The 23,821-nt window shown below is 48.9% G+C and overlaps 9 protein-coding genes and 1 non-coding gene across 10 annotated transcripts; 5 read left to right on the top strand and 5 right to left on the bottom strand.

Annotated features, from left to right (window-relative positions):
- Nucleotides 1-1,485: 1,485 nt before the first annotated feature.
- On the top strand, nucleotides 1,486-3,597 carry bgt3 (putative cell wall glucanase; the record flags this gene model as incomplete). Its single annotated transcript, XM_032072564.1, has 2 exons — nucleotides 1,486-3,398; nucleotides 3,453-3,597. The coding sequence occupies 2 exons, from the start codon at nucleotides 1,486-1,488 to the stop codon at nucleotides 3,595-3,597; spliced, it is 2,058 nt and encodes a 685-aa protein (XP_031927679.1).
- Nucleotides 3,598-3,819: 222 nt separating this feature from the next.
- Nucleotides 3,820-5,182, bottom strand: BDV27DRAFT_113009 (SRR1 family protein). The gene is made up of 3 exons (XM_032064583.1): nucleotides 4,528-5,182; nucleotides 4,071-4,451; nucleotides 3,820-4,010 (listed from the first exon to the last, which is right to left on the bottom strand). Exons 1-2 carry the CDS (start codon nucleotides 4,952-4,954, stop codon nucleotides 4,102-4,104), a joined length of 777 nt encoding a protein of 258 aa, XP_031927678.1. The 5' UTR covers nucleotides 4,955-5,182; the 3' UTR covers nucleotides 3,820-4,010; nucleotides 4,071-4,101.
- Nucleotides 5,183-5,906: 724 nt separating this feature from the next.
- On the top strand, nucleotides 5,907-6,770 carry BDV27DRAFT_145194 (copper acquisition factor BIM1-like domain-containing protein; the record flags this gene model as incomplete). Its single annotated transcript, XM_032070375.1, has 3 exons — nucleotides 5,907-6,132; nucleotides 6,196-6,509; nucleotides 6,564-6,770. The coding sequence occupies 3 exons, from the start codon at nucleotides 5,907-5,909 to the stop codon at nucleotides 6,768-6,770; spliced, it is 747 nt and encodes a 248-aa protein (XP_031927677.1).
- Nucleotides 6,771-6,925: 155 nt separating this feature from the next.
- BDV27DRAFT_128272 (alpha/beta fold hydrolase) lies at nucleotides 6,926-8,235 on the bottom strand. Its single transcript, XM_032066934.1, has one exon. The coding sequence runs from the start codon at nucleotides 8,213-8,215 to the stop codon at nucleotides 7,019-7,021; it is 1,197 nt and encodes a 398-aa protein (XP_031927676.1). The 5' UTR covers nucleotides 8,216-8,235; the 3' UTR covers nucleotides 6,926-7,018.
- Nucleotides 8,236-9,377: 1,142 nt separating this feature from the next.
- BDV27DRAFT_112980 (aminotransferase-like domain-containing protein) lies at nucleotides 9,378-11,398 on the bottom strand. Its single transcript, XM_032064582.1, has 4 exons — nucleotides 11,151-11,398; nucleotides 11,066-11,099; nucleotides 9,835-10,997; nucleotides 9,378-9,741 (listed from the first exon to the last, which is right to left on the bottom strand). The coding sequence occupies exons 1-4, from the start codon at nucleotides 11,295-11,297 to the stop codon at nucleotides 9,484-9,486; spliced, it is 1,602 nt and encodes a 533-aa protein (XP_031927675.1). The 5' UTR covers nucleotides 11,298-11,398; the 3' UTR covers nucleotides 9,378-9,483.
- A 460-nt stretch (nucleotides 11,399-11,858) lies between these two features.
- BDV27DRAFT_112963 (uncharacterized protein) lies at nucleotides 11,859-13,730 on the bottom strand. The gene is made up of 2 exons (XM_032064581.1): nucleotides 13,623-13,730; nucleotides 11,859-13,565 (listed from the first exon to the last, which is right to left on the bottom strand). Exons 1-2 carry the CDS (start codon nucleotides 13,675-13,677, stop codon nucleotides 11,953-11,955), a joined length of 1,668 nt encoding a protein of 555 aa, XP_031927674.1. The 5' UTR covers nucleotides 13,678-13,730; the 3' UTR covers nucleotides 11,859-11,952.
- Nucleotides 13,708-15,138, bottom strand: BDV27DRAFT_128267 (sulfotransferase family protein). The gene is made up of 4 exons (XM_032066933.1): nucleotides 14,695-15,138; nucleotides 14,473-14,639; nucleotides 13,872-14,401; nucleotides 13,708-13,768 (listed from the first exon to the last, which is right to left on the bottom strand). The coding sequence occupies exons 1-4, from the start codon at nucleotides 14,777-14,779 to the stop codon at nucleotides 13,744-13,746; spliced, it is 807 nt and encodes a 268-aa protein (XP_031927673.1). The 5' UTR covers nucleotides 14,780-15,138; the 3' UTR covers nucleotides 13,708-13,743.
- Nucleotides 15,139-16,345: 1,207 nt separating this feature from the next.
- BDV27DRAFT_172270 (uncharacterized protein) lies at nucleotides 16,346-17,392 on the top strand (the record flags this gene model as incomplete). Its single annotated transcript, XM_032075817.1, has 1 exon — nucleotides 16,346-17,392. The coding sequence occupies one exon, from the start codon at nucleotides 16,346-16,348 to the stop codon at nucleotides 17,390-17,392; it is 1,047 nt and encodes a 348-aa protein (XP_031927672.1).
- A 592-nt stretch (nucleotides 17,393-17,984) lies between these two features.
- On the top strand, nucleotides 17,985-18,074 carry BDV27DRAFT_t113. Its single transcript has one exon. It is a non-coding gene; the product is annotated as a tRNA-Leu (tRNA).
- Nucleotides 18,075-19,046: 972 nt separating this feature from the next.
- Nucleotides 19,047-23,715, top strand: BDV27DRAFT_112947 (uncharacterized protein). The gene is made up of 2 exons (XM_032064580.1): nucleotides 19,047-19,418; nucleotides 19,486-23,715. The coding sequence occupies exons 1-2, from the start codon at nucleotides 19,380-19,382 to the stop codon at nucleotides 23,539-23,541; spliced, it is 4,095 nt and encodes a 1,364-aa protein (XP_031927671.1). The 5' UTR covers nucleotides 19,047-19,379; the 3' UTR covers nucleotides 23,542-23,715.
- Nucleotides 23,716-23,821: the final 106 nt, after the last annotated feature.

Genomic DNA, 23,821 nt, shown 5'->3' with positions numbered 1-23,821 from the left:
TTTTTTTTTGTGCCCTTCGTTTTCTAAATATTATCGCCAAACCTTCCTAATAATTGATGTTCCCGACTTCCTTCATCCAAATGAATATTTATAGATCTCTCAGATTAAGGTTCAGACAGGACGGGACGGAATGCGACGGGAACGCAATCCCGAGACATCAGAATGTTTTCGATTCTTTTGAAGGTTGAGTCTAAGTGAGAACAATTATGCAAAGGGAGTGGAGACCAATGAAAAGTAAAGAAAAAAAAAAGAACAGAATAAGAGAAAATAAGATCCCGAGGAATTGTAAATACGAGGGTCGTCGATGCAGTCCAAGCTTGAATAAGGCCATTAAATCCATATAAGCTCTGCACCACGAGAGGGCAGGTCAAATAGTGATCATGGCTTCTGAGACACAAACCGAGGCATGTGCGCATACCGTGTAAAGCTTACGTGTGCATGTCCGGGAGCGGTCGACTGGAGAGGGTAGTACTTGATAGATTTGACCAGTGTGGAGGTGTTAGAGTAGGATACTGATTTATCCTATTTAACCATAATATTCTAGAAGTTGTGCTGTAACAGAGGCCGCATTCAGTGTTGGGTGACAAGTTGGAATGGAACCGGACATTTAACAGATCTCGCAAAAAAAAAAAAAAAAAGATGGGGGAGAAGGCTGGAAAAGGACTAGTCTAGACGAGGTAACGTGGGAGTGGAGGTATTTTTGGTCTCCTCCGGGACAGGATTGGACCCTTGGACCCTGTCTATGTACGTATGGTAATGGTTGTCAGGGTCACCAGCCGCCACTCAACTTTGCGTCTATCTTCCGCATGCAGTCGCCCTCCTTCTTCTTCTTTTGTCTTGTCTAGTATCAAGTAGACATTTGACGGCCGACTTGCTCTTTTCATCCTTTTCCTTTTTTTTGTTCAATCTTTGGCGGGCCTTGTTCTCCATCGTTTCTCTCTTCTTCCCCCTTCTCCCCATTTCCCTGTCGTGCGATCTACATACCTACTTTCATACATACTTCCCGCTGATGGGCTGTGCCCCCCCCTCACATCCCGTCACATTTAATTTGGTGATATTGTCAGATTTTCTTACAGTATGTCCCCTCTTAGGTGCTCTATTGTGCCTCTGATCTGAAAGTGTTCAGCATACTCAATTTGACATAGGTCCCGTTTCGATTCGTGGATGATCCAGACACTCGTCTGGGTCGGCTCGGGAACCGTGGTTCGAGACTCTGTCCCTGCCCGCTGATCCGGCACTTTCAGGGCCTTCTATTTCTCCATCGATCAACCCACTACTGCCTCTGCGCTGTCCTCGCCTGATTCGGCTCCTTGCTTGCTCGCTTACTTCCCTGTTTCACTTCATCCATCCTTCGATAGCCTTAATACTGTGTACTTTCTCGGTTTCGGCCTAGATCTTATGATTTTCGGGGAATTTGGTCTAAAACTTAACAACAACCGTTAAATACACTACTTAAATCACCGCTACCACTTATTTCCCATAGCGATGTCCGGTCCCCACCGGTCATTCAGCTTCAACCAAGGTGATGACGGTGCGGGAGACGCAGGAGATGTTTCACCAATCCGTTCTCAAGAAGGACATTTCATGAACAGCCTTCCACGGCACAACGACGTGTCCCCGGTTTCTGCCAGAAGCCAAGCGATGGGAAGCTCGCCTTCCAGCGGCTTTCTGTCGGCGCACGAGCACGGCGATCGGGGTTGGGGTCAGAATTCGGGGCACACGCAAGCGATGCGCACGAATTCAACGACGCCAGGAATGGACAATCTTGGCCCTGCCGCTGTGGGCGGTGGTATCAGCGGTATCGCCCTTGGCGTTGCCAACTCCCATAACCGTCAGAGTGGAATTGACGCTTTTAGGGATACAGACGGACGCAATCTGCCTGCTGAACGAGGCTATAACACCACCGGATCCGACAACCCTTACGTTCCAACCCCCCCGGGGGGAGGATTGCACGAAAGCACCGATAACCTGCGACCCCGAGATTCTTACGGTTCGAACGTCGCATTGGGTGCCGCCGCTGCTCCCGCAGGCCAACTGACTCCCGGTGGCTCCAACCCATCCCAACGTAGTTTATTTGATAGCCCGTATCAGGGTGTGGGGGCTATGGATGCAGGCCCATATCAACGACAGTCGGCCTACAGCGCCGCGGGGGACTATCCCCTCGTCATAAACCCTGATGAGATCGCCGATGATGGAGATGATGGCTTCACGCCTGCCCCGAATGGCAAGTCTGCGAGTCAAAGTGCGAGAGCAGTTCCAGCCGCCACTGCTGGGGGAGCCGCCGCAGGTGGGCTATTTGGCTTGTTTAAGTCGAAGAAAGCCGACAACCCGTCCTATGGGCCTGTGCCGGGAGCAGGCTTGGAGGCCGGAGAAAAGAGCGGATGGACCAAACCTACACCTGGGGGAGGGAGTCGCAAACGTGGGTGGATTGTAGGCCTCGCTTTGGCGTTCATTGTGGTCGGGGCGATTGTTGGCGGTGCTGTCGGTGGTACTCTAGGAAATCGAGAGAATGAAAACCCGGATACTACAAAATCGGCATCAAGCGATACCGAATCGAATGGTGACCTCACCAAAGACTCCTCGGAAATCAAAGATTTAATGAACAATCCTGACCTCCACAAAGTTTTTCCGGGCATGGATTATACTCCCTGGGGCGTCCAGTATCCGCTCTGTCTTAAATACCCACCTTCGCAAAACAACGTCACTCGTGATGTGGCAGTGCTCTCACAGTTGACCAACACTGTCCGGCTCTACGGCACTGATTGCAATCAAACAGAGATGGTCTTACATGCTATTGACAGACTAGAACTGAAGGACATGAAGGTCTGGCTAGGAGTGTGGATCGACTCGAACGACACGACGAACGATCGGCAAATCAAGCAACTGTACAAGGTCCTGGACGATACGAAAGATATATCCATTTTCAAGGGAGCTATTGTCGGTAACGAAGCACTGTATCGGGCGGGCAATGATATCGCAAGCGCGAAGAAGAAGCTGATCTCGTATATGGATGATGTGAGAAATCACTTCAAAGAGAAAAACTATGACCTTCCCATAGCGACGTCCGACCTTGGTGACAACTGGAAGGCAGATCTCGTCTCGGCCACAGATCTAGTGATGTCTAACGTGCACCCGTTCTTTGCGGGTGTTACAGCTAAGGAAGCTGCCAGCTGGACCTGGAATTTCTGGAACGAAAACGATGTCCCGCTAACGAAGGGCACAAATAAGAAGCAAGTCATATCTGAGGTAGGGTGGCCAAGTGGTGGAGGTAACGATTGTGGTTCGAACAATAAGTGTACGGACGATACATCCGGCTCCGTGGCTGGCATCGATGAAATGAACCAATTTATGTCGGATTGGATTTGCCAAGCATTGGAGAATGGCACAGATTACTTCTGGTATGTTGTTTCCGCTTTAATTCAGATGGACCCTTATTCTAACAGATTTTCTAGGTTCGAGGCGTTCGATGAGCCGTGGAAGATCCAGTATAACACCAAGGATGAGAATTGGGAAGATAAATGGGGTCTTATGGATGCCGCGCGCAAGTTGAAGCCAGGGCTCAAAATTCCTGATTGTGGTGGCAAGACAGCCGCATAATTGATGGTTCCATTGATTATGTCGCACCTCATGATCTTTCCAACGATTCTCACGACACCCTTCCCTCTCTACCCCGTCTTTCCTTTCGCCCTTTGATGATAACGACCACATTCCTTTTCATGATGCAGTATAGGCTTTGCAAGGATACGCTTCGGTGTTATATTCTGCTCTTGGGTTTGTAATTTAATGGATGGTTGAAATGTTCGACTGATGCGTTTCTGGTATCTTCTTTTTGTGTGAACTATTGAGTCTTTCTATGTTGCACATGCATAGCTGGATGGTTGATGGAAGAGTGTCACTGTGTATATATCTTCTGAACACTCGAAGTTGATGGGGTGTTTCAGACTTTTGCAAATACTACTTTCAATTCAGCATCCATATGTTCTTTGATAGAGGTTCTTGGCAGTAGTATTCTACTCCTATTCAGTTAGTCTAGACGAAAGTCATGAATCATATCATACAATGGTATTTACAGTGAATGTTAACAATAAGTCGGCTTCTCATTTATTGCTCACCTTCCCCAGGCGTGTATACTCTCATATTCCAGAACGCATGTTCCATGTCCTCGAACCGGGGAATCCTCCCGGACATCCTTGATACCACGAACTGCTTCACAGCCTCCGACTCGATATCTTCTAATGGACCACCGAAAACCAGCGCAGGCGCGTGAGAAAGCAGTTGTTCCAGGTGTGTCCGTTCCGCGCCAGGACAATAAAGGAGAGCGCTAGGGGAGACTTTTTCGAAGCCATGGGGATGGTCGAGAACAGTAATGTCAAGAGAAGCGAGCAGGGATCTGTCATGGGTATTGAAAACGGGGTCCTGAGCAAAGACTTCGAGATTCGGGATTGATTTTTCTAATCAGATATTGTCAGCATGCAAAATACTTACCCGCCTGTAGAAGCACAGGAAGATCGAGAACGTAAGACTCACTCATCAAATCCACAACACTCACTAACCCGGCGAGCTGGTACATTGATACATTCCTCCTATCCACCCAACCACCCTTCAGAAACCCGCTCGGACTTCCCAATCCAATACAGACAATGCGATCCACTTTCACCGTCGCAGACGATAATGCGCTCTCGACCACCCTCCAACTCTCTGACCCCTCCCATCGTTGCCGATAGCCCCGGAACTGTGCTTGGAGATCTTCCAAATTCAACTGCGCCGGCGCTTCGGCGGGGACAAGGATCTGGGGTTGTTCGCCCTGTTCTGGGTTGTCATGGTGCTGTTGGGTGGTACGCAGAGCTCGACGCGCGCTTTTTCCGCCCGTGGTGACGTGCGTCCAGCCGCTGGAGTCGGTGACTTCGAGACGCTTATTGTGATTGAGGTTTCTCTTGCGGTTGCTGTGGGGCATTATTGCAGGGATTTAACGGGGATTTCGGATAGGTGTTGAAATTGAGGGCATGGTGGTGGTGGTGCGATTGATTGATTGATGAAATTAATTGATCGCGAGGCGGGCGGTCAAGAGTGGGATTTTCGTTATCTTATCGGGGGATTTAGATTTGCATCGCGAACAAACCAAACAAATCACTCTTCTATATGGTTTATCTTCCAGATTGTATCTTGCGGTAAATGTCAACGATTCAATATTGATGACAGCATTGCTTATTTCCGATGCTACTTACACTATGTTAGTCTGTCAAACACCCCGTCAGCGGTTTTCATTTCTCAGATGATCTCTGTAAGCGCCCAGCCTTTGGACAGCGGCAGTGATGTGCCTTTGTTAGCGTCCGATTAGGGGCGCTTGCAGGACAGGCTTTCCACGAATGAGACGGCGAATCACGCTGCCGAAAGTGATGCCGCCTGCAGTGAGCGCCTTGGAGCTCTGGGTCGGTCCAATCCCAGGCGCTGATCAACCGTTTACTCCTCTCGCGCACATCCAATGCCATGCTGCAGCTGTCAAAGGTTTTCACAAAGTTTTGTGTTGCACTCCCCCATCTGCGGGTTGGATCACATCGCTCTTCGCCCTCCTCACTCGTCCGACATGATCATCTCCTCCCCACTGGGTCTGGAGGCGAGCGCGCTTGCAGGATTAAGACCATGCTTTGTGCCCCTCAAAAAGTCTTGTCTACCCGCCCATCCTCCTTCAGTTGCTGGAAGCTTGTTTCGATGATGATCGTGCTAAACGATTAAACTGGTCGCATATTGGTTGACGTCGCGTTGGCTTGAATATCGGATGTGTTTCTAAGTCGAGAGAGTTCAGGAGAGTTTTGTATCTCTGCGCTCTGCCGTTGTCGCTTTCACCTCTCTTTTTTTTCCCTCCCCGTTCTTAATCGACATCTCTGTCGAGCCTCATACTGTACACCATGAGGACATTCCAATCATCACTATCGCAATGGATGGCCTTCCTCCTTATGTGTTTGGGCTTGGCAAATGCCCACACGGTCATCGTTTATCCCGGCTATAGAGGGAACAACTTACTTACAAACGGCACTATTGAGGAAGCCAACGGTCTCGGGGTGGCTATGAGCCCCAACGCAACAGACAACAACTCCTTAATATACCCCTATGGACAACAATGGATCTATCCTTGTATGATGACCCAACAATAGCCTAACTAAGTTGTTATTTTGTTAACAATCGCTTATCCCACAGGCGGAGGTATGCCCACATCAACGAACCGAACCAAGTGGCCTGTCGGCGGCGGTGCGATCTCTTTTCAACCTGGCTGGTTCCAGGGTCACGCCACAGCATTCATCTACATCAACTTGGGCATTGGCACAGTACCCGAGAATATGAGCCATCCCATGATCCCACCTTTCCAGATTAACGGTCCTTCCAATGAGCCGTACCCAGGCACAGTTTGCTTGCCACAAGTCCCGTTACCGGCCAACATTAGTGTGAGTCCAGGCGATCATGCTACGATTCAACTCGTCGAGACGGCTAAACATGGCGCCGCCTTGTATAATGTATGTTATATATGCCTTGGGTCTTGTTCATAGATATGTGCTGATATGTCGCAGTGCGTGGATATCGAATTCGCGGAACCCGAAGACGTCGCCGAGGTCACCCGCGATAACTGCTTCAACTCGAGTCATATCAGCTTCTCACAGATCTTCGCTGCGACGTCGCTGACGTCGGATGCTGTTGCACATGAAGCAACAAGAGGGACGTTTACGACCTTACTACCTGCGGTATTAGCGGCTGTGATGGGCGCTATGATGATGTAAATGCTTATGTTTATCTTCCATCCACTAATTTGTGCACGTTTGTTACATTAACTTCACTCGTACATACCCAATATAGTTACCTTTTTTTTTTTTTTTTTCAGAGATGTCTGTAAACCAGCTTAGTATATAGTATCTGGCATGATGGAGTTAATCAATGTAAAACTTCACATTACTACTATCTAGCTTCTAGCTTCTATCATCAACTAGGCGAGCCACCACTCCGTCACTTACATAGGATAGAGAATCACCTACAGCCCCTGTAACAACTCCAGAATAACCTCCACCACAATCTCCGGACATTCCTGAGGCGCCCAATGCCCAACCCCATCCACCAACCTCAACACCCTAAAATCTGAACAAACCCTCTCATCCACCATCTTCTCCAATGCCCCAGGCTCCTGATAAATCCCCCAGTCCAACTTCCCCGACACAAAAGCCGCCGGCACCTCAATCTTCCGGCCAGCATACACATCGAAATCCCCGGTATATCTCCCCCCAGCAGCTGTCCGCACGCGATACCAATTCAACCCACCCTGAAACCCCGTCCTTGCATACTCACCCACATAAACTGCCAACTCCTCATCAGACAACCACGCCTTCGAAGCCGCAACCGCCACCTCCGACTCCGACTCCATATGCCTCTGTACAGCCTCCCGCATATCTGCCTCCAACGGCATAACATAATAATAAGGCAACTTCACCAACTCCTCAGCCGCCCACCCCTCCAACGCAAACGGCCTATTCCCACCCCAACTCCCACTCTTCAGATAAAAGTACCCACGCAGGAACTCCCCAAGCCCAGCTACAGGCTCCACCATATCCCCATTCGCAGGCTCAGTGGAATAATACCACTTATAATGCTTCCTACCCCGCGCCGCAAGCTCTCCATGCACATGGTCCCCCGCTGCAGACTCCGTCCCTCCACCACCTTTCTCCTCTCGCTCTCCAGAAGAAGAGGAGGAGCCACCAGCAGTCCCAAACGGCAAAACAGGACTCCCATTAAACGGATGACTCAGTAACACAACACTCTTAAAGAAATCCGGCCGTACCAGCGCACACATCGCCGCCGTGACGGCCCCGAGGTCATGTCCGACCACGCATTGCACAGATCGATACCCCAGTGCGTGTACAAGGGTCACCATGTCCCGGACGAAACTTGTGAGTGTGAACGTGTGCAGGTCGACCTCGGAGAAGGGTCGTGTGTCCCAGCCTGTTGTGCGGCCGAAGCCGCGCTGGTCCGGGGCTACGACGTGGTAACCTGCTGCGGCTAGTGGAGGGATGACTTTGCGCCAGGAGAAAGCGAGTTCGGGGAAACCGTGTAGGAGGAGGAGGAGGGGGCGAGGAGTGCTGGGATCCGGGTTGGATTCGAGGATGTGGAAGGTTAGGGTTTTTGTGGGGATTAGGCGGGTGGTTATTCCCTCTGGGAGGGGGAGAGGGGTGCTCATGTTTTTTTTTTTTTTTTTTTCTGTCAAACAACTGTAATGAGTTAGGTTGAATCAACTATCTACCTCGGATTTTTTTTCTTCTTCTTCTTCTACTTTTTCTGTGGTTTTGGTGCGGTTTGTTTGGGGCGTTGGAGTGTTTTGATATGGATGAGAGGTGTGTCGGTTGTTTTATACTTAGGATTCCAAATGTCGTGTAGATTAGCCACATTGATTACCCGAAGGGGGAGGGGTGTCAGTAGATAAATGTCACATGTAGATGTCGGATGAACGGGGTTGTTGTTGTGGATTAATTGGGCTGATTATTCTCCCCCTGGATGTCAATATGCATTTGTAAGAAACTTAATTCCTATAGTTTCTGAGACCTCGGTAGTACTACTAGTTGGGGATGCGATAATCATGTATAGATATGTCGTGCTCCACCTATGACATCATAAAGCACTTGAATTTCTACATGAAGCGTGAAGAACTAGATTCCTGTTCATCAGACGCCTTCCGGTACTACTCAGTAAATAATGCTCAGAGGCTGCGATTCATCCCCGGGAGCGTTGTACGCCACGAAGTAGCACATAACAATCTGTGTATAATATTGTAAGGTAGATAAATTTATAAGTTGGTACTAATCATTAGTGCTTATGACAACCCTTATGGAAGATTCCATGTGATAGAATGATGAGGCTAAATTGAGATGTATACCAGAAAATGGTATACCTGTTGGAACTGTTCTCTGAAGATTTCCGAGCTTTGATTGGTACGTACTTTGCATTCTTGGGGTATTGTTTTGTTGGACGGCAGTAGTCTAAGATAAGTTATAGCGTTCTACACGCCGTTCAACTTCTTTATTTCTTACATTCTTCGTCCTTTGCTCTTTGAAGCACTTTATGAACCCTTGAGAGCATCTGCATGAGCTATTCTGTTTATAGACCTTCATGTTCCCACTGATAGATTCTAAGAAAAAACTTTTTCAACCAGTTCTTCTCGGTCACTCAGTTTTATACACTTCTGAAGGCTTAGTCTCTATCTTTTCTATAAGGCAGCTTCGAATACTCTATTTCCTCAATGTATAATCTGTCTTCTCTATTTATAATATTATAAAGTGGTTTTGTATGAAGCCCAAAGAACCAGAATCCCACGTGGAGATTAAATTATATTATGTCATCTTCTATTGCTAGTTGCTATACCGGCCTTATTTTGAAATAACCAACATATCCTTGCTAATTTGTGGCCAGGGGTGGCATCGTCGACCGCCACTTGTACACTCGGTATTGCATCTACTCGATTCGATATGACTGGCGGATCGCCTGGCCCAATCGCTGAATAGCAGTGCCCATTGCTTCCTCACTGGCGCTTGCAAATGTTGTACGGAAGAACATTCCACTCGCAGGTGTGTTTGGTTCAGTGCGGAACCAGGCGCCACGAGTGCAGAGAACGCCATTGCTAATACCCTGAAGGAAGATTTCTTCCTCGAGCTCTTCAATGGAGCGATGGGGGTATTCTGGGTGTTTTGAATGGTCTACGTTGAGCCAGAGCTGTAGTAGTGCGTCAGTTAATGTTCAGGGAGCTTATATGAGAGAGTCATTGTCATCCTTTGAAACCAAAGAGACAAAAAGGAAAAAACTTACAAATATGCCCGCTGCGGGCGGCGTCCAACTAACAATGGCTTTGGGTAAAAACTGCTCGCAAGCGGCAAGCAGCATATTCCTCCTTCTGGTATAATTGTTTCTCAGATCCATCAGCCATTTCAAATATCCTTCATGTCCCCAGGTCTCATCAAGCAGCTTCCAGAGCATGAGTTGTGAGATCCCACTTGGGCCATGATTGGCGACCTCAGCGTGGTTAGTATATCGCTCAACTACTTGTGTACTGGCTGTAATCCATCCCAATCTCGATCCTGGCATGAGTACTTTGGAAAAAGAATCCATACGCAGAACTCGGCCGTCGACGTCAAGGCTCAGATATGAGGGGACAAGCCCGGTCAGAAAAGATTCAATATCGTCGGGAGACTTTTGTGCAGGGGCGCCCTTGCTTTGGTAGGGAGGCATTTGAATGAAGTAGTAAGGTTCATCTTCGATGATGTAAAGGTCATGCTTCTGGCAGATTGCATAGATTTCGCGACGTCGCTTGAGACTCTGGGTCGCGCCCGTCGGGTTCTGTCCCGAGGGAACAGTATATAGGACGTGTGGCTTTCGGGCGCCACGGACCTTTTCATCCCAAGAGCTGAGGAGGCCATCCATACTCTCTGGTAAGAGTCCTTCTTCGTCCATTTTGACGCCAAAGGCTTTAATGCCCTGGGGTGCGAAGGTTTCAAGTGCACTGGAGAAGGTATATTCTTCTGTAAGGATGGAGTCACTCCGTCCACGGTCGCAAAGCATGCGAACCGTTTGCTCAAGGGCACTCGTGCTTCCGACCGTCAGACAGACTTTCCAGTCGGCATAGGGCGGGTTGAAGACTAGCTCGGTGTGCTCGGTAATGAAGCGCGTCATCTGGGGTGAACCCGTCGACTGCCCATAGTTTAGCGCGATAGAGAGGTCATACTCTGAGAGCTCATTATTAACGTCGTATTTACCAATGCTGACAGTCTGGGCTGTAGGACTGTGGGGCGATAATGAATCTTTCTCAGAAAAGTGCGGCGGTTTGGGCACACGAAGTGTGCATTCATATAACGGAAAGTATTCGCTAGATGGGAGTCCACCCCCGAGAGAAATCAGGCCCGGGTTTTTGAGGTAGCCAGCGGTTTGTTGAAGCACGCAGGGCAGTCGTGACTTGCATTCCGAGCTAAAATGAGCTGGAGAGTCCAATCAGCAACTGAAGATATTCATGATCAGGTGGTATTTCTATGAATTGGGGTCTCACAGTCCCAGCGTTTAGCTTTCGGTTTTCCGGCTCCCTAGTTTTCGTGTTAGAGAATATTAAAGGAAGCTTGAGTGGGTGGTCTCACCGTAGCCTTGAACATGTCACTGTTGGCTTTAGCAGCTACACCAGCGACAAGCTTACCAGATGTGGCTCTTCTTTCGTAAATCTTGTTTAGAAGTCTCCGTTTTTCAGAAACTCCTGTACAAGCCGATTGAGTTGCAGAGTGTTCCATTACGGCGTCGGTCGGAGCTCGTCCGTAGGGGCGCTTCTATCGTCAGATTTGTTGGCTCAGAAACCAGCTCAAACATATTTAAGGGGCCCTTTCCCGAAGGTAGGGGGATATTTAAACGGCTCATATTGTGTTGTTAGCTCACAGTTCGAAACTGGGATACCTTATGAAGTCGGCGAAGAACTAGTACCAAGTCCGGCACGAGATGGGCCTTAGGGCGCGGTTTAGTGGAGAATGCGCCCTAAGGCTGGCTTATCAGTATCCACTCAGCCCGTTTTCAGCAAATAACCAACAAGCCTGTATTAGAGTAAGCCTGAGCTGCCCCACCCTGGCCTTTCGATTTTCTCTTACCCATACAATGGAAGAGCGATGTACATACGTTTAAGAGGGTGCAACCGTGCAAGATATGTTGAGCTTTGTGCTACTCGACCAAAATACCTTAGGCATTTGGTCGTGCCTCGAACGGAATAACCTGGCCAACAAGACAATTTAAGCGCCACTGAGTTACCGCGGAAATCCAACCTTTTCTAGGAGGCGCTCATATCGCGTACGAAATTCATTCGGACAAACGGCGATATTCTAGGCTAGTTGGAAAGCGAAAGCTAAGTATAAAAGTCCTTGGGTGGAGCTGCACTGGAGAGCGTCAATCATTTACCATTTAAATCTGTGGAAGGCACTGTCTCCGAAAGGCTGTCAACCACTCGTTATTATCCGCTACTGTTTGCTCCCATGCATCTTTATCTCCATATACCAGCCGCCTGGATTCATCTTGGAACATCTTATCGGTAGGAAAGATGCCATTTGCGATACTTTGTTGTGCGAAACGCCCTAGGCGGAAAGTCACCCATCTCAGATAAGATGTAGGTGTGAGGTCGAATAACGGATCGCCCTCCGAGTCGACTGCATCTAATTGCTGTTCTGAGTATATCTCTCCATTCCGTTGATAGATCTGTGACAAATGATCCAGTGTCGCCGGGTCGGTCGCAGAGAACGGCACCATGCTTTTAGCTTCAGACGCCAGAAGATAAGGGGGGAATCCATTCTTAATTTGAGCCGCAATGGATGGCTCAAAGCAATGGTCGCCTTTCCAGTCGCTCATGGTCAAGCCCTGCCGGAAATGACTCGCCAAATGATCGGCACGTGCCTGCCATGAAGGTAGTTTTTCATCGCAGAAACCACACCGAGAGGTGACTAGAGGGGGTTCCACCTTCCAGTCTTCAATGGTTGGTAAAACCTTAAGATTATGAAATCCTCGAAGGTGCTGTACAAGGTGGTCTTTGCGTCTAAAGAAACGCGGTTCTTGAGTGCTATGACAAGCGCTATGGTTATGGCTCTCAAGGTGATCGTCAGTCGGATCAACCAAATTGCAATAAGCACATTGGTTTCTCCCTGTCGCGGACAATACTGAACCGCCATATGGGGCACAAGCCCATTGATCAACGTTCAAGTGGAGTGATTTTTCGTGGCGAGTCCAATCATGCTTCCGTCTGAATGAATCGCAACAGAAAGTACAATGGAATATCCGAGTATCGCTTTTCTGTATGGCAGCATCATTGCGTGTCTTTCTCACTCGGCCTCTGAACTTGGGTACTGGGCTTCGGCGGCTGACTGATCTCGACGATCTGGTCGATGCAATTGAGCTTGACGAGCGACTAGTGCCGCTCTGAAGGCTTGCGACGGATTCCGCTCTTCCGCCTGAGCTCGAACGAACAGCCCTATTAGTAGACACTGTACGCAAGGCATCCGCTATAGCTGACAAAGATGCTGCTTCAGTTTCTGGAGGACTCTCACGCCATCTCTGCATCGGATCCATGCCGCAGTCTGACGAGATGGATGGGGGCGTTGATAATGAACTTCCAGTTAATCGGCTGTAGCTGTTACTTCTGCTGCAAGGTAGACTGGCATTCAAGCTATCAAAATCTCGTGAAGCCATGTCGGGCTCAAAGAAACTCAGGTTCTGCGTGGATGTTACACTAGGTGACTGTTGTAATTGTCCATCATAGCCAGCGGTATATGGCGGCTTCTGAAACTCTGTTACATTCCAGGTTCCAATATCATGGGTATCATAAAAGCTGTAGGACGACCCATCATCCAGAAATTCGTTCATCTGCATCTCGGGGAGTACCACCTCTTCATTGAGAGGGCAGATATCGAGTGGTGCATGTTGCGTATATCCAGAAAGGGATGCTGTGTGGTCATCTGATGTCACAAAATTTTGATTGGTATTGTCCCCCTGCAGCAGAGCTGACAGGAGACTGAGAGGTGCTTGAGCTACAGACACTAGTTAAGGGATACCGCCTTCTCGCAAGAGATTATTCCGATACTCACTATCAGGATACACACCATCAAAGTTAGTGATATTTAGGTCACCCTGCGGATCCATGGGGTGCTAAAGTTGTGCGGGGAGTAAGTAGTAGGAGAATCGAAGATGGAGGAAAAGACTAAAGAGTCAATCGACTCGGCAACTCGACTCGGTGAGCAGCCTTTTGCGCTAGTCTGCCCCGCCGAACCGTTGATTTATCGATAAGTCCCACGTTTATCTGAGACTTAATTTAATCTCATTAACAACCTCAAAAGTGACTCAAGTTCCAGAACAACCCATATGCCAAAATCCATGCGCAGGCCGCTACTGCTCCCGCATTCCTAATACTCCTCCCAACGCAATCCCACCACCCCCTCACCGCAGTCCTCATAAACTGTGTCCCCGTATGAACAACCGGAAATGGTTCCTTGGGCTCCTCCACCTCTAGAAACCGACACAGGGGTCCCCATCCATCCTGCACTTGATACTCCAGCAGTTGCCTCGGCGGCACAACCTTCCGTACATAATTGTAGTGCTCGACGAACATCTCTCGACATCTCTCTCCTTCATCTCCTCCCCAGATCTCATCCCACAGAGTAATGTGATGCTGCACGATTGCTCCTGCGTAGCGTGGATCCGTGTATGCCAGGATTCTCCAGGATGGCCATCTCGCAACGGCGAATACGGTGTCTTGCATTGATTTGAGCCATCTGTGCGGGTCGCGGTAGTTTAAAATGATCTTTGCGGTGGGGTAGGTGACGATTAGCTCGTCAACAAGGAGGCAGCAGGGGGTATCGATGATTGCCTATGAATTCCTTCGCTCAGCCAAGGGGGATAAGCATGGAAAGCTAAAGGATAAGAAATAGGGTGCGGTACGTCAAAGTCACTGGTGAGTTGGTCCATCTCGTCGGCTTCAAGTGGTCGGCCACGGTTTAGGTATTTCGCTTGGAGGCCTTCGGTCCACCGAGGGAGGTGACCGAGCATACATCGGTCGGGCCAGTCATAGGGACTGTATCCTAGTTGTTGGAGGGCGGCGGTGAGAGCTGTTGGGTGGTGGTTAATTTGGCATTTAAGGGATGGTGAGGACTTGTGACTTACATGACGTGCCGGTGCGGGCTAGTCCAAGAATCAGTATCTTCATTTCGCGGTTTCGAGGCTCTCGGACGTTCTGGAGGTCAGCCATCACTGAATGACAGTTATTAGGAGAAATTTTATGGGGAAATTGAGGACTCTTTCAACAAATGCGTAGGGAGTTAGTACAACGGAAGTCGGCAACTCAAGGCAGGTAGGTCGCACAGTCCTCACTCATACTCCGCCAGTCATATTCTACAGTGAATAAGACCATTATGGGCAGTAAAAACATGCTTAGAAAGTCCTCGATCGCTGGTCAGGGATTCTCCATGAGAAAAGAAATAGATCAGACTTCAGCGATATGAGGCCTTAGATACACACATCCGTACATCTGCCTGGTAGGATGTCACGTTGACCGCCCTCAGCGCAGACTGACTCGATTTTGGATGAACTGAAATAACCATACTGAAGTATTTTCTGATTGTTGTCTTACTTGTTTTAATTGCTTTAAATCAGTGAGATGGCTGATCTTGAACCACCGTAAGCTTAAACAGATAGTTATCATTGGTCAAACTAATGGGGATATCTGTCATACGACAGCAACCAGATCAGGCCCTTCTGAAAATTCGGGGTAAGACGACCAGAGGCTTGGATTGCTGTGGCTCTGGGTTATCCTTGTAGAATGGTGCCCTGGCTGTAATTCAGTACAAACTATTATCCTTCCTAACACAAGCTCGAGACATGTGACAAAGTGATATCTCTTTGCGACATTAACCTCGTTCTACCATCCAGTATATTAGACCCAATTTCGGTAATAGCCCTGTTACTCGTGTCTGAAAACTCAGTAGCGATGTTTGTATAACATTGTATATTATTTATGCTTTGAAACCGGAAAGTACGAAAACTCTCGCTATCATTAGTAAACAGCCATTCTACCAAGTAATTATTGGTTCTTCCTTACTTGGTTAGAAAATGATCCCATGATTGCCATTGTGGTATAACTTTAGAACCATCCTCTACCAATGCGAAGCACCCGTGTCCCTGGCTGCTCAAGGACATTATTGGCCATGTACCTAAAGCTAACTGTGGCACCTCTGCTAACGTCATGTCTAGCCTTGCGTAAATGCTTCCATTTCTTTGTTCTAAGACAATACGAGTGTCTCGAACCTTGAAAGGAATATCGAATGGTAGAGCAAACTTGTAAGCTTACTCGAAGTTAGATTATGAAGTTGAGTATATGTCTGCTCCATCCCGTTGGGGCCTGCTTCAAACGTCACTATAATACAACCTACCTGTATATGCACGATATCCTATCGATATATAGCAACAGAGTACATACTAAGGCTTCGAAATGCCTTGCTCACTTGAATATCGTCTAAGGCATCAATCCACAGCTGAGACTAACTTATATCGTTATTCTTACGCTAACGGAGCGTTCTCAAACCTTCTTCTCCCTGCTATTATAGTTCTAAACAAGAGATATTATTCTAATAAACATGGATCTGCAGCTACAGTGGGAACTGAGGCATTATCGATGTCCGCTGCACAGGCATTCAAGAGCTTGGAGATCTTCTGTGGCATCATCCTGTACCAAAGGAATGAGACCATTGACGAACCAACCATAACAATGCAAGTTATCAACTTCAATCTATGTGCAATACTCGCGTTCAATTTTAATATGAACCCCCCTGGCGTGGAGAAGGCCATCTCCCTTGCCGCTAGTACGCTCATGGAAAACTCTGGCTTAAAAGGGACTCCCATGCTCTATCATCAGACAGATACCCTACTGGAATACCATCCCCGTGATTTGCCATTCTGTGTCACTCATCATGCCCCGTTCCATCGGCATTTCTCTGGGATCTTCTCAGAGGCCATGGCAGCGCATGCGTACGGGGATGCAGACAAGGCGGAGCACCTAGCACGAACGCAGGATGCAGGGATAAAACTGCTCAAGCATCGGGGGAACGGACACGTGCTGCAGCTTTCACGCTTACAGGGAAAGCTTCTCTTGTCTTACGGGGTGAACCCTGCGAAAATCAGGGAGGTCTGTCCTTCCATCCAGCTCTCTAGTTCAAACTACCATGTCGAGAGCGAAATTGCGGAGGTCTTCAACACCGGCGGGATTACACTGTTCACAGCAGTTGCCAGGGTTGATTACTTCAAGAATGTGGACCTCCTCGTGGATGTAGCGGTAGCTCTGTGGTCCCAAAATATCTCTGTGCAACTCTTCATTGCCGGAGGTTCCAGTATGGACAGCACCGAGCTCCACAAACTGAGCAAGAAAGTACCCGGACAGTTCGCTCGATATGCAACTTTCCGATCTAAATTGTCTCGAACATCACTTCACGCTTTATTCCACCTGGCAAAAGATAATGGGGTTTTCATCTGTCCCTCCCGCTATGAGACACTAGGAGTCACACCCTTGGAAGCGGCCTTAAGCGGGGTGACCACCCTCATCGCCGATTCTAGTCATGTTGAGGCATCAAGATATTTTCCAGAGAGCTTCCGTTTTCAGCCAGTCAAAGAGGAACTATGTCAAGTAATTTCGAACTTACAAGGTCGAAATTTGGCGTCTTTGGGAGAAGTAGTCCGACTTCATGTGGAAGCCCAGGTCTCCGATCAACGATTCCGGATGGACTTGTATAATGCTTGGGCAGAATTTTCGATGCAGTTGAAGCCTATAAATCTCGATTGCCTCCCATGTCAGGGCAATAAATTGGCCTAGATACAGCAGCTTTTCGTCTCCACGTTGGTCTGCTCTGCGAAAGGATTAAATGCTAAGGCCGAAGTCAAGTCCTTCATTCGTTTCATCCGTGAGGAAAGGTAGCTATCAAGCACAAGCGATCACTATTTCAAATAAGCCTCCAATAAGGATAGCAACTCTCTACCTCCGCCCTTCTAGTTGAACTCATATAGTGTACTATATCTTTGTTCGTCTGGTGTTCTTCCACTCTATCCGGCAGCGCCTTGTCGTTAGGCAACGTCTCGCATAGTTTTCAGTTAGTATTTGTGCTGTACCTACACCTGGATAATTAGATTTTGATTGATGAAAATTAAGTGTGTATTACCGTTCTGGTTGGATAGGAACCAAACCGGTCTGAATGAAAGATCCAACAGACTTAACAACCGTGTTGGACGATGGACTCGTCTCGGTAAGTAAAATACCATTGTGGGGTCTACGTGTAGCAGAAGGTAGGTCAAAGGTTAGGCGGTGCTAATACTCCGATTTGCCAATTTAAAAGAGGATCTTGTAGTTTTGACATGGTCATTCTTATTTTCATCACAGAGTAATAAACGGATGTACCTTCTTATGCCCTGGCAAGGTGGCCGAGTGGTTATGGCGCTGGTTTTAGGTCTTCACCAATCACCAGTGGGAAACTTCGCGGGTTCGAATCCCGTCCTTGTCATAAAAAATTTTTGATTTTTTTTTCCACTGTGGTTTCTGTTTGTTGCTTGTCCAACTATCTCTGGGCCAAGAGTGTGTGCTGTAGAAGACCACTAGTGCCTACACATCTCCACCCCTAAAGGCTAAGGGCCTCGACTCAAGCCGCCTCTGTGTATTTTGAATACAGCCGTCAATCGCCCTAAGCCCTAACATCCTGTGCACCAATGAGTAGTCAGTTCAGCTGTCTTACCAGGTCTCAGTCCAGGATAGTTCTAGAAAGGGAGAAGAATACTGAACATTGAAAGCCATATCAGTAATTTTTTAGTCGACATTCAAGCTAAGAAGCACGTTGCAGCCGGGGCGATCTGCAGCAAGCGAACCGTAGTGTCTTGTCCGAGAGTTTAGATTGAGACTAATTGACCCTTTATAGAGTCTTCAGAGCTTCAGACATCGGCGCTATGAAGTAACTCCATCCATAGGTTTTTGTTTCTCGAGCATTATAATACTGATTGTATAGATTCTTGTTCAAGTCGCCAAGTGACACCGTAGCGAATTTCTCCTTATTAGCGAAATCGAATAGCGCCGAATTTTTTACAAATAGACTCGCTTTTCGTAGGGACTATTTAGTACACGGTACGTATCACATGTAGTGGGGGTATCCCATTTTATACCTTCCAGAAAAATCCCATATGATGTATAAAAACGCTATTCTTCAGGAAGTAGATCAACCCTTACGGAGAGTTTAAATTTATTCCCTCGAGGCAATACTGTTTGATTAATGTATGCAGCAATAATAATAAAAAAGGTTCAGGTTCCTGCGGTTGGTTTCTGTACTCTGTAGGAGGCAAAACTAAAATTACTCAGGGCCCAAAAAAAAACACAACCTTAAACCCTTAACCTGTTATATTTCGTATTGATTGCCCGATTTGCAACTCCACCGTCATGACGCAAGTTCCAGACTTTCTTCTTTTTGCTCTCCGCCTCCCTTTTACTCGGTACTCGTGGTTCTTTCTTCGACCACTGACTTCATCATTCTCACTGAGTGACGGATTAACTAAAGCGAATCCATGGGGGATTGGCTTCTTTCTTAACCTTGTTTTAGCTCTTGCTTGGCAAACCCTTCGAACTTCTTCCACTCACTGGTTTTTATTTCCTTGTGTTCCATCCCTCTCTTCTCAGTCAACAAAGCAGAACCCGTCAAAACAGTCGCATTTTATTCAAAGGTCCCAACAAGACATTTTGCCGGGGTGAGCGGAATACTTACTCTTAACCCTGCGTGTCTGCCTGACGGCGACACGTTCTAGGGTTTTTGTCTTACTCCGCCAAAATGTTCCGGAGACGAAGGAGGAGCGCGTCGCATCATCAGGTCGGTCTACAATATATGGTGATCTGGTCTAACACCATGAAAAACTAATACCAATGTCTATCTCTAGCAGCCCCTTTCGACATCTAATGCGCAATCGGCCCAGTCTGCCGCCTCCCATGCTTTCCTCAAGTCTCAACCGTCCTCATCGAGTCTTTCATCTGCCGCCGCTGCTGCTGCCTTACGGAGTCTCACACCCACTCCGACTCCAGTGGAAAATGTCCAGACGAAGAGAATGATCCAGCGGCGCGCCTCTGTTGCCTCCCAGTCTAGTATCGCCGGTAGTCTGCGCCCTTCTAGCCAAAATACCCTTCGTCGAGCCAATAGCTCAAGCTCTATGAGCAATCGGACCTTCCGGGATCAATCCCCTCGTCGTCCGGTTTCCAGCTCCGGACCAGTTCCCATCGCCCCTCCCATCCCTTCAATCCCCCGGGAATATGCGACCCGGACGCCCCCAAATCGGCGCTCAGTTAGTGTCGGGCCGTCCTTGCGACCAACGTCCCCTGTGAAGCGGCAGCCATCGGGCCGAGGAGTAAGCGTCGACCCGGCTGCCAGAGGCTCTATTAGCCAGCCACCAGCTCATGGCCACGAATTGGACCAGATACCAGAGCTCCAGAGAGCTGGAAGTAGAAATTCGATCAACTTCTCCTACCCGATGAACTCTCGGCCCAATTCCCCGACCCTGGCTTCTGAGCCCCTAGACAGACGTGACACTTCCGCTTGTGCATCCCTAGCTAGCCAATTATCATCTCCTGATTCCCCCAAGACCCAGAAATCCTCTCTGCAGACTGCCAATACTTCTGCGCGGAGGAAGACAAGGGGGGGTCTCTCGGGCAGTCCCGGGAGAAGTGTCCAGCCGGTAGACACTGCGATCCTCGCAGCACAAGCAGCGATCGTACCCCGAAGCGAGGAAGCGGCATATCAGCCATCCCCTCCTCGCTTAGCTGCGCCCCGAGACCAGAATACTAGAGACCTGGCATATAAAGCTCCTTCAGCTCGAGAGACTGGTGGTCGGTCAGTATACGACCAGCCAGACCAGCACCAGCCTCATGATCCTCCTGCGTTCAGTCAGCAGCTTCCAGAAACAGACCATAAACAGCCGCCACGTCCGGTTCTGATGAAACGACCTTCGACTGTCCCTGAAGACTACCCGGGGGAGGAACATGCAGAGGCAGACACTCCGGCGGAAGGGGTCGAGCATGGGCCTGCCGAGCGTTCGTTGCCCGAGACCAGGTTGACAGTCCGGACGCCAACACCTGAAAAACTAAAGGACCCATTACCGGGTTCTATTGTCAGCTCACCAGAGTCTACTAGCTCGATCGGTCCTGAACAGGAATCTCGGCAGCTGCAAGCTCGCCCGCCGAGCAGCAGTCCGGGGAGATCGACTCGCTTCTCCAGTCAGCTCTCGGTTATGGGTCTTGTTGGCGAACATCTGCACCAACCTCCTCCCCGGTCAGTGTCTCCCGCCAAATCAGCTATGAAGAATCCGAGAAAATGCTCACTGTCTCCTGAGGGAAGAACTGGGGTAGTGCTGCGGCCCGGCCCAGCTCTAAGCGAGCTCTCGGATGGGACATCTGTGGGATCCGATGAGGGTTCTAGACTTGGGTTCCGAAGAAAGCCTGTTAAGGTTAGCTTTGATGACGAGGCGGAAATTGTTGGGGTGGCTGCGAGCCCACCAACCTCCCTAGAAGATATCGGTTTTGAGTCGCCTCCTGTGAAGCCCAAGGGGAAGACATGTTGGTTTGGAATGGGTAAAAGGAAATCTGCTACTGTGGGGTCGGATGAATTTGATGAAGTATTCAAGCCTCGACCTGAGCTCCCTTCGTTTGGGAGCATACGAAAGGCGAGGGATGGCGAGCAGCAAGAACCTGCCCGGCAAGATATAAGTGACAATGAATCGACGACTTCCTCAGATCCTACTGTGTCTCCGATTTCCTTCTCGAGTGACCATGCCATTGGATCTATCATCTCAAACACACAGTCACGAGACGCCAATCCACATGCACAATTAGATCGAACAGTATCACCTACACCTGCGGCGGCAGCTCAGAGTGGCGCACCAATGGAGGGACTAGGCGAAAATAGTTTTGTTTCAGATCGAGGGCCGCAAACTGCACAGGATGCTCAGTCAGCCTCGTTAAACTCACATCAAGAGGCGAAGCTGGAGACAAGCGAAAACTTGGCAGTCCCTGGGATTGCAGTTCAACTAGCTACCCCGGAAGGCGAAAGAGGGCGGTCGAGCCTTGACTGGTATACCGTACCGGGAGGATTTCCACGGTCATCTTTGGAAGTTGATCCCACAATTCACGACTCTATTAGGCGAAAAGGCAAGAAGCAAGCTCCAGGCGATCCTGCGGTTGATGCGACTCGGAGCAATGTGAGCGATGAGGACGAATCCGGCGAGAGCATCTACAGTGATGCCGAGGAAGGACTTGAGGGAGATGGTTTTGGTTCTATCAATGCTGTGGTTGATGAGCCTACGTCCACCCAGCGCAAAGATGCAGTGGAAATCAATGAGACCACGGATAACAACATACACAACATTGAGCAAGTACCTACGAACTTGACTGACATTCCGCAAACCTGTCAAATTGCTCGCGTGGCAAATTTAGTACATACTATATCCCTCTCACCGGTTCCAGAATCCCCAAACTCTTCACATGAACGGCTTCCATACTCGTCTCCGTACCCGCCGTTTCCCACGCGGTCCAACAGTAGGACGAATGTGCGAGATGCCCCCCGCTCCACTGGCCCTACGGGTACAGTAAGACGGTCTAATTCAGTAAACGCTCCCAGCGGTCGCCCTGCGCGTGAAGCAACTAATTCGGTTGTTCATGGCCCGTTACAACCACAGTCTGGAAATGTTTCCAATCAACCGCGTCACAAGGTTGGCGATGAACAGATCAAGAAGCGACCCGCTTCGTGGGCCCCAAACTTGCTGAAAGGTAGTATTGATGACGATGTATATGTTAATTGGAACGGCTCCGAGCCTCAAAGGCCACTATCACACGGTAGTGACTCATCCAGCAGCTTCAAGAGATCAAATCGCCCCCGGACAGGATCCCCACATACGATACGACGAACTCTACGCGGTCACTCAAACAGCCCATTCCGGACTAATTCCCCTCAAAGTACAAAATTGGCACCTACCAATAGCCGGCCTCTTTCATCCGGCTCAAGTACTGGTGCTCTACGTGCTACTCTGCGATCGAACGATCCTCGACGTGAGAAACCTGCTTTCTTCTCTACCGGAAAAGTGCAGAAGGCCAGGATTCCAAAGCCTTCGGGGGCATTATTCACGTCACGATTCGCAGAGTCAGATGATGAGCAGGGTACAAATCAAAAAAAATGGCAAAGTCGGTTTGAAGATTCGAGCGACGATGAAGAACGCGTAGTGAATAATCTCCCTCCCGTTCGCGGCATACCCCGACGTCAAGGCGCTCATGATGGTGACTCAACAGAATTAGAGGATAGCTCCGATAATGAACGACCTGGCTTAGTTTCTAGGGCTACAAAGACGAAAGAAAGTGACGTCAGAACTACTCGAAACCCTGCGCTTGCCGCTGTGGCTAAATCTCGCGGGATGTCCGAGGAAGAAATGGAGGAGTTTCTCCGACAACCCAGTGGACGCAAAGGCAGTTTATTCCATCGTTTAAGCATTAGGAAACCTAAAGCACCGTCGGAGCGTGGGACTTCCCGATCTCGCTCAGAAGCTAGGAACGATTCTCTAGATCCTGAACAAGTGCGGGAGAACCCTTTGCTTGACGGTGCTCGGGGAAACACTGTCACCACGATAACCACAAACAATATTAGGCCATCCTCCTCTCCTAGGCGGCTCAGGAGGGGGATCTCCAGATCTTCGAATGGCGATAGTTGGCCCCTCCGCTCCGATCGCAAGGAGGCGGACGCAGGTGCTCCGCTCTTGACTCTGCGTTCCTCTGAGCGACCCCGAACGGCAGATGAAGCCTTTCGAAATGGCAGCACGGCGTCGAACGCCGTAGATGCTAGCACCAGGAAAGCCGATCTAGGTGGTACCAATGCCACAGATGCCATAGACGTGGAATTCGCCTCCGGTCGAAAGAAGCGATTCCCCCGACTCCGGAAGGCGTTTGGCCTACGAAACTAGACATGGTCTGCTTTAGAGTATGCATTCTATTCTTCTTACCATATCTATGGAATATCTGCTTTAATATTTTCCTCGTTTATTTATTTATAATACATTTGCCTGCTATCTCTATCTAGAGGGCTCCAGGTAGAAGGAGTTGGTGGAATAAGGAAACAGAGACTAATGAGATACGGCTTACTTTTATACGCTTTCGGTGGCCGGGACTGCTCGACAGCACAATACTACTCTAATACTGACATTTGATACCCCTGTTGGAGATGACATTCTTTGGCTACCAGGC

Source organism: Aspergillus caelatus (assembly GCF_009193585.1).
Source record: "Aspergillus caelatus strain CBS 763.97 unplaced genomic scaffold BDV27scaffold_86, whole genome shotgun sequence".
Lineage (NCBI taxonomy): Eukaryota > Fungi > Ascomycota > Eurotiomycetes > Eurotiales > Aspergillaceae > Aspergillus > Aspergillus caelatus.
Note: the sequence above shows the minus strand (reverse complement) of the source record. Positions and strands in the feature narration are given on the sequence as shown.

What these genes read in the sequence shown, in the direction of transcription:
- BDV27DRAFT_113009 (XM_032064583.1), bottom strand. Translation starts at nt 4,954, where the DNA reads ATGCCCCACAGCAACCGCAAGAGAAACCTCAATCACAATAAGCGTCTC. An exon ending in GAGTGTTGTGGATTTGATGA is followed by an intron (nt 4,452 to 4,527) that starts GTGAGTCTTACG and finishes ATATCTGATTAG; the next exon opens with AAAAATCAATCCCGAATCTC.
- BDV27DRAFT_128272 (XM_032066934.1), bottom strand. Translation starts at nt 8,215, where the DNA reads ATGAGCACCCCTCTCCCCCTCCCAGAGGGAATAACCACCCGCCTAATC.
- BDV27DRAFT_112980 (XM_032064582.1), bottom strand. Translation starts at nt 11,297, where the DNA reads ATGGAACACTCTGCAACTCAATCGGCTTGTACAGGAGTTTCTGAAAAA. An exon ending in GTGACATGTTCAAGGCTACG is followed by an intron (nt 11,100 to 11,150) that starts GTGAGACCACCC and finishes CACGAAAACTAG; the next exon opens with GGAGCCGGAAAACCGAAAGC. An exon ending in CGCCCGCAGCGGGCATATTT is followed by an intron (nt 9,742 to 9,834) that starts GTAAGTTTTTTC and finishes GCACTACTACAG; the next exon opens with CTCTGGCTCAACGTAGACCA.
- BDV27DRAFT_112963 (XM_032064581.1), bottom strand. Translation starts at nt 13,677, where the DNA reads ATGGATCCGCAGGGTGACCTAAATATCACTAACTTTGATGGTGTGTAT. An exon ending in TGATGGTGTGTATCCTGATA is followed by an intron (nt 13,566 to 13,622) that starts GTGAGTATCGGA and finishes TAGTGTCTGTAG; the next exon opens with CTCAAGCACCTCTCAGTCTC.
- BDV27DRAFT_128267 (XM_032066933.1), bottom strand. Translation starts at nt 14,779, where the DNA reads ATGGCTGACCTCCAGAACGTCCGAGAGCCTCGAAACCGCGAAATGAAG. An exon ending in AACTCACCAGTGACTTTGAC is followed by an intron (nt 14,402 to 14,472) that starts GTACCGCACCCT and finishes AGGAATTCATAG; the next exon opens with GCAATCATCGATACCCCCTG. An exon ending in TTGTTCTGGAACTTGAGTCA is followed by an intron (nt 13,769 to 13,871) that starts CTTTTGAGGTTG and finishes AAGGCTGCTCAC; the next exon opens with CGAGTCGAGTTGCCGAGTCG.
- BDV27DRAFT_112947 (XM_032064580.1), top strand. Translation starts at nt 19,380, where the DNA reads ATGTTCCGGAGACGAAGGAGGAGCGCGTCGCATCATCAG. An exon ending in GGAGCGCGTCGCATCATCAG is followed by an intron (nt 19,419 to 19,485) that starts GTCGGTCTACAA and finishes GTCTATCTCTAG; the next exon opens with CAGCCCCTTTCGACATCTAA.